Consider the following 6,651-nt stretch of genomic DNA (forward strand, 5'->3'; position numbering starts at 1 on the left):
TTCGTATTAAGCAACGTCGTCCGCATGCATAGTACGGGAGAAGGGAAAAAACAGAAAACGCAGAAGCAAGACGACGACGGCGGTGGGAGAAGCGCGGTAAGGTCGATCAGCTGGTGAACGAACAAAGCAGGGAGGAAGGAAGACAAAGAGTGCACGCGCGTCGGTGTGTATTCAGGAGGAGAGGAGGTTTGTACGCGAAACTTTGTAATTCAGCTGAATATATAAAGCATGTGTATAAAGCACGGACGTAGGCGAATTCACCGAGCAAAGTGGGCCACAACTTTTACGCGCCGATGCTCTCGCCACGGGAGAAATAAAGAAAAAAAAATATCAGGACAGTGTTTTCGCGCGTGTTTGTCCCTTTAAAGTCTGTGAGGAATAGGAATCTCGTAGACGAAAATACAAATAAAAGTATTAACAAATGCGCGAAACTATCACAAACTATTATAAAACAATTTTTAAATATACCTCGTGACAGCAATTCGAATTATTTCTCAAAAAAGCATTATCATTTCAAATAACTTAAATTAAATTAAATTTCTTAATCAATGCTATTACACAAACATGTGATTCAATCGTAAAACAACTATCGTTGAGAATAAAAGAAAATGATTCAATCTGCGATAATCTTTCGCGAAATTGCTCATCGCGTAAAAATAAAATGATAAAAGTCTATGGAGAGAGAGAGAGAGAGAGAGAGAGAGAGACAAACAAAGTGGAATGGCAAACACAGCGAGCAGGGTTTAAAATAAACTAACTGGTCACTGCTATGACTAATACATCGTTTGCCGTGCAAACGAAAGACTTTCCAGAAACTCTAAAACGCACTAGCGAGGAACAAACGCGAACGCGGACGCATCCAATTTGTTTCGCTGGTCGAAGCGCTTGCAACATTAATACATGCTTCAACGCAGCGTAATCGATATCACGCGAGACGAGAAGAAAAAAAAAACTGGCATCGTACGAAAAAGACATCATCATTATTTAAAGTCGATACTCTTTAATTTCTTCGTTTATTTGAAAAAATAACTTTATTTAATCCTAAAGCGCGACGCGCAAAATTTTTTAGCCGCCAATTCAAACGCATCACCGTGTATTTATTTTGACCAAAGAAACTTGTGTTCGAAGTGCATCGTTTGTCAAAAACAAACGATTCGTTTGAATAGTATCGTGCTCTGCGCACTTCGCGAAATAAGAGATATCGCGTGATTTAAGGTCAGCTTATACGCTAGCAATTTATATCTGTTCGACTCACAATCAGTTTAGAGATATTAACGCGTGCTGTATTCGCTATATGACTCCAAAATATTGCGAAATCGTAAACATCTACTCATTACTACTTACTACTATATGATGCCAGTAATCACGGGGACAATATCATCAAGTGAACGTTTAAATATAATTTTCAAAATATATTGTTCGCATGTATCATGTGCATCTGATCATTCTTGTATTATCACGATAAACGAAGAATTTATTTATCAGTAGCTGAGTAAATTCCGGTACGCTGCCCTCTTTGAGATAAAGCAAACGTTCTTCGACTAGCGTGATGTTTTTCAATCGCAAAAATGTAATCACCCAATATAAAACTGAATCATATATTTCGATATGTTTTCTCTATATACGATTTTTCATGCATTACATAAAAGAAATATTTAATAAAAATTTTTCTTCTGAAATTAATAAATTTAAAACATATGTAAATAATAATATAGAGACAAGAAAAACTGAAGAATGATGGATCACACAATGTGATTTTTAAATTTCAATACATTTTTTAAATAATATATAAATAATAATAATAAAATTCCAATACATTTTTAAATAATTTTTTAAATAATAAGATAACTATTAAAATCAGATTGCAAAAACGTTATTTTATATAACAGTTTCTAGGAACTCTATTCTTTATATTCAATGAATATTGAGAGGGAGAGAAAAATCCAGGATAATTTTAAGATAAAAAATCGAAGAAACAATTGATCAAAATCCTTTACCGGAAATACGTATAACATTGTCATTTCCGTGCACAACTACGTATCCTAATAATATCGTAAAAAAAGAGGCAGTTATTTCTCATATTTCTACATCTCGTTTAGCCGTAACCTCTATCGAAAATGAATTTAATACGTCGTTATAGCGAAAGGGCTAACGAGCTCGCAATGTCGAGATGCTAGCAAATTGGATTATCAAGCCGCGCGAGATATTCCTGTTATAAATACCAGCGAATACACGGTGTTATGGTAAAATTAAGCGTGATGAGAGGGGATGACGTGTTTGTATATATATCGATTAAAGGTATGCATCTGTCGTGCTCATTCTACGCACGCTTGTATACGAGAATAATCTCGATGCCGCGTGTTCGCGGCTTGATACGACACGATCTACGCATTTCGCGAAGACTCCACGAGCCAAGAAACGACGAATGTTGTTTGATTCATAATATCTCGCAGTTAGAATAAGACGCGCGTTCGCGACTCAAAAATTCCACTTTCAATGTAAGATAATTGGTTATATCGATTCCGTAGATTGAAACAGCGCGCGCCAATATATATTAAAATTTATAAAAAGCGAAGATATCCTACAAATTAAGCAAAGATATCCATTATCAGAGTCCTTATTTATTTTTTTAATTTTAACGTTACTTGCTCCAGTTGTAATTGTTATTTTTGGGCCTTTTATATGCGCACGTGTCTTTTTTTCTTTCTCTTCCTTTCTCTGAGCTTTTTCTTTGCCGCTCCATAATAATTCCCGACCTTCGAACTCGCGCATTGCATTTATCACGATAAATAAAAGAATTATATTATCGATTGTATAGCGCTATCGCTCGTGCCGAAAATCTGGTAAGGCAAATAAAAAGAAAGAAAGGAAAAAGAACCGAGATTTATTGATGAAGAAGCGAGAATTAAAACTCTCTCGCTTTGTAAACGAAGCGAAGTAATAAGTAAAAGCGTATCGCAAAATTATGGACGATAAATATCGATTACAGACGGAGCTGATGTTAATAAAACTTTCTTTCTTTTCCCTGTCTGTGTATATTATCTCTCAAGCTCATTAGCTGTCTCGTGAGAAAAAGAGAAATGTGTCATCTGAATCTATTATCTATATCAAAATCATCAAATTCTTTTGTTTATTGTTCGAGTTATATTTCTAGAAATTCATACAAAAAATCTAAACCTTATTTGAACAAAAATGATACTTTAAACAATCTAGCTTTTTAAAATTATAATTTTAATTCAAGAGACAAAAAGAAAAAAAGGAATCCCCGAACGAAATTCACGATCGCTTCTGTCATCATAATTAATCGCTTGCTGAATAAATAAGATGTAAGCGACAACGTAATTGACCTTTGACAAGTTGAAAAAAACGGCCCACCACGTTTTTCGACCGCATTGCATGACAAACTCTCGTCGCGAAATATTGCACATATCGACCCATCCCGTATGTGCGTCAGTGCGATGAGAAATCGCACTATACATATTAGAAACTATCGTCGTTTTATTTTTATGCGCCTGCTAAGATATTCTGTCACTTCGCTCGCGCTTCGAATTCGCCGGACGAATTCGCGTGACGTCTCAATTAACGCTGCTCTTTTTCTATATGTCTCTACCTCTATATAGTCTACTTCTCCTAGATTCCATTTCGAAGAACAAGTTACGGAATTCGGAGAGAGTTAAAACGAAGACACGGTATATCTTCAAAAGCAACGCTCTGTAGAAAGGAAGATAAAAGAAAATAGATAAAGAGAAATAGAGCAAATATGGACGAAGAAGAAAGGGAAAAAAGAAAAAAAGATAATTTTTTCAACGCTCTGAAATTTATATCTGAACTTTGATTTCTCGGTTGCATCGTAATAATCAGCGTAAATAAATAAGCCTAACTCAGATACGCGATCCTTTTTCTTCTAACAGTTTTACAAGAAAGGAGAGCCCAAGGCGGCAATATATTTATCTCAACAAAACAACCGCTAAACCGACATACGTCCTCGACAATTTACGACATATATAAGACCTTTTCACAAGCGCAAATAACGAGGCAGGTGTAAATTGAGAGTGGGAGGGAGAAAACCCGAGCTAGAGAGAGAGAGAAAGAAAGAGAGAAAAACAGAGAGGAAGGGAAAAGGAATAGCGACGTGGTCGCCGTTAACGCGTTCGCGAACAAGATAAACACGCGCTCGCGCTCGCTCCCGTCTGCCGATGTACGCACGCGCAAGCGCCTAGAAGTCAGCTGGTTAAAAACAGCTGTGCCCAAACGTCGAAGCGCGGCTGCGCGATGACGGATTAAATGTTCCCGCGACGATTGCGCGAATAAAGTTAGATGTACGTGTATATGTACACTATATGCAACATCGTATGCAGCATATAGCATACATCTAACTTAAAAATGAGTATTTTTTTCCTTTTTTTTAGTATCTTGTCAGATCCTCGCGCTGTCTAAATCATGATTGATAATCATGTTCGATAAGCGAGTCAGCAAATATCATCATGTACACATATATTCATTCACACATTCGCATGTACAGAGTGCTAGAAAAGCTGGATATATACAAATATATGAAGATTATATCGAGAACCGGAAAAGATGAGAAAGAAAATAATATATCTTTTATAATGTTTTCCTTACATAAATCATTATTTTAGATTGCTTTTTGCCTATAATTTGAAGGATGTTTAATTAATTCACGAAAAGGATGATTGAGAAAAGACGATTCCACAAAAAATGTGGATACGAGAAAAACTTATATACGATACAATTGAATTTTTATTTACTGAATTTCAGTTATGAATTTGAATGTAACGTATTCTTAGAATCGGTAGCAAAGAAACTGAAAAATGACATCAATCAAATTTTCACGAAGGAAAAATCTGCCTCGAATAATAATCAACAAATCTGAGATATACTTTATTTGTGCATCTTTTCAGCACTCTATACATACACACAGAAACATAAACACAGACGCACGCGTGCGAGGAGGACAGACGCGTTGCAATCGCATCCCGCTCTCACGTGTGTGCCACTACTACGCAAAAACAAGGATGGCATGGATACTTATCGGACAGGTAGCCACGGTCTAGCGCAGAGAGAGGGGGGAATTTTTTTTAAAGCAGCTCTCCAAGGATACAGTTTGATAACGTCCGTGTCCATACGTCGCTTGCCGGCGCTGGGGGACGACATATTTATCGGTGCTCCTCGATCGTCGCGTTGCTGAGTTCGGCAGGAGACCTTCCTCGCCCCGCAGCGCTGCTGTTAGCGTCCACCACACCTCCTCCTCTTCCTTCTCCTTGTCCTCCTTTTGATTCTCTCGCTGCGCGTGGATCAGCTGAGCCTGACAAACGGTCTGCCGTGCCCCGGGAGGGCCTCCCTGATGAATGTCTCACGGATATCTTTTTTGCGAAAAGAATTCACACTCTGCGGCCGTACTCCAACACTGGCAACGCGCACTTCTGTCCCCCGACGATAATGTAAACGGAGCGTTATATTCAGCACACTGAGCGACTAAGAGAGAGAGAAAGAGAGTCAGCATAAGAGAAGAGGGGAACGCTCAGGCAGGAGAGAGAGAGAGAGAGAAAAACACAGCAGACGCACGCACACATACACACACACACATACGGACGGACAGACGGACGGAGGGAAGGAACAAAAAAAAAACAAAGACAGTGCTCGCGAGCACGACGATCGACTAGTCGATCGACTGGATTCTGGAATAAGACCCTAACCGAAGGGCGAGAAACGCGTTTGCGATTCGACGCGAGTAAACGCGACGTGGAATAATCCACCGCGAGGTGAAACGTCGTTGTCCGCGCGTTTCTGTTCTTAATCCTTCCTTCCTTCCTTCCTTCCTTCCTTCGTAGAAACGTTGCATGTTGCGTGTGTATATATATATGCGTGGTGTCATGTATGTTTATAAGCGCTTTGCGAGCGATTTCTCTCTCTCTCTCTCTCTCCTTTGCTCGTTATCCTGAGAAAATAAAAACTCGACTACTACCACACGAAAACGATTCGTCTCTTGCTCCACCTCCTTCCTATCGTCGTTGGCCTTCCTTTGTGCGTGGACCAGGCCAGAAAGCACGGAGCTAGAGGATCATTTCGTTACCGTCGTCGATGACGAGTCCGCGTTCGTCGACTGCCGTGTTTCACTCGCGGCTTGTCGCGCGCGCTCTCTTTGTCTCTCCCTCTCTCTCTCTTTGTCGCCTTTTTTCCTCGTTAACTCTATCTTCCGCGTACGCGTACACAGAAAAGAAATATTCCCGTCCTCCTGCCAGAGAGAGAGCCTATGCCAGCCACCGTCGCGTAAACGCCTGTTCTTTCTTTCTCTCTCTCTCTCTCTCTCTCTCTCATGCACCCCGCGACCTATCAATCCGCGATCTTCGCCACCATCTGATTCCGTTCTCGTCGCTTGTACACTGGACTCTCCTGGCCTGGCCGACGCTGCTGCCTCTGACGAACGATAGCAGCATTCGACGCATGCGCATAATCTCTAAAAATTAGTCGAATGAAGTTATCGGTGAACTTTCCAAATGCGCCATTTTCCAACGTAGCATGTGGCGGGGAATTTAAATGTCGATTTGACTTTCTTTTAGCGCGTTACAATATAAATTACATATTGTGAAATTAAATTATTCTTATCATTACATATTGCATATTACATAG

The 6,651-nt window shown here is 39.5% G+C and overlaps 1 protein-coding gene across 5 annotated transcripts in view; it reads right to left on the reverse strand.

The window, feature by feature from the left end:
• The window catches only part of LOC126855756 (ubiquitin-conjugating enzyme E2 H), a 30,963-nt gene extending 24,536 nt beyond the window's left edge, over positions 1-6,427 (reverse strand). Inside the window, exons 1-2 of one of the 5 annotated variants that reach the window (XM_050603652.1) lie at positions 6,232-6,427; positions 5,123-5,496 (exon numbers count right to left, since the gene is read on the reverse strand). In XM_050603652.1, coding sequence (XP_050459609.1) covers positions 5,123-5,175 — 53 coding nt within the window. In that variant the 5' untranslated portion in view covers positions 5,176-5,496; positions 6,232-6,427. The other 4 variants (XM_050603650.1, XM_050603651.1, XM_050603648.1 and 1 more) reach the window with 4 other exon arrangements.
• Between the last annotated feature and the right edge of the window lie 224 nt (positions 6,428-6,651).

The sequence above is a fragment of the Cataglyphis hispanica genome, chromosome 17 (genome assembly GCF_021464435.1).
Source record: "Cataglyphis hispanica isolate Lineage 1 chromosome 17, ULB_Chis1_1.0, whole genome shotgun sequence".
NCBI classification, from domain to species: domain Eukaryota; kingdom Metazoa; phylum Arthropoda; class Insecta; order Hymenoptera; family Formicidae; genus Cataglyphis; species Cataglyphis hispanica.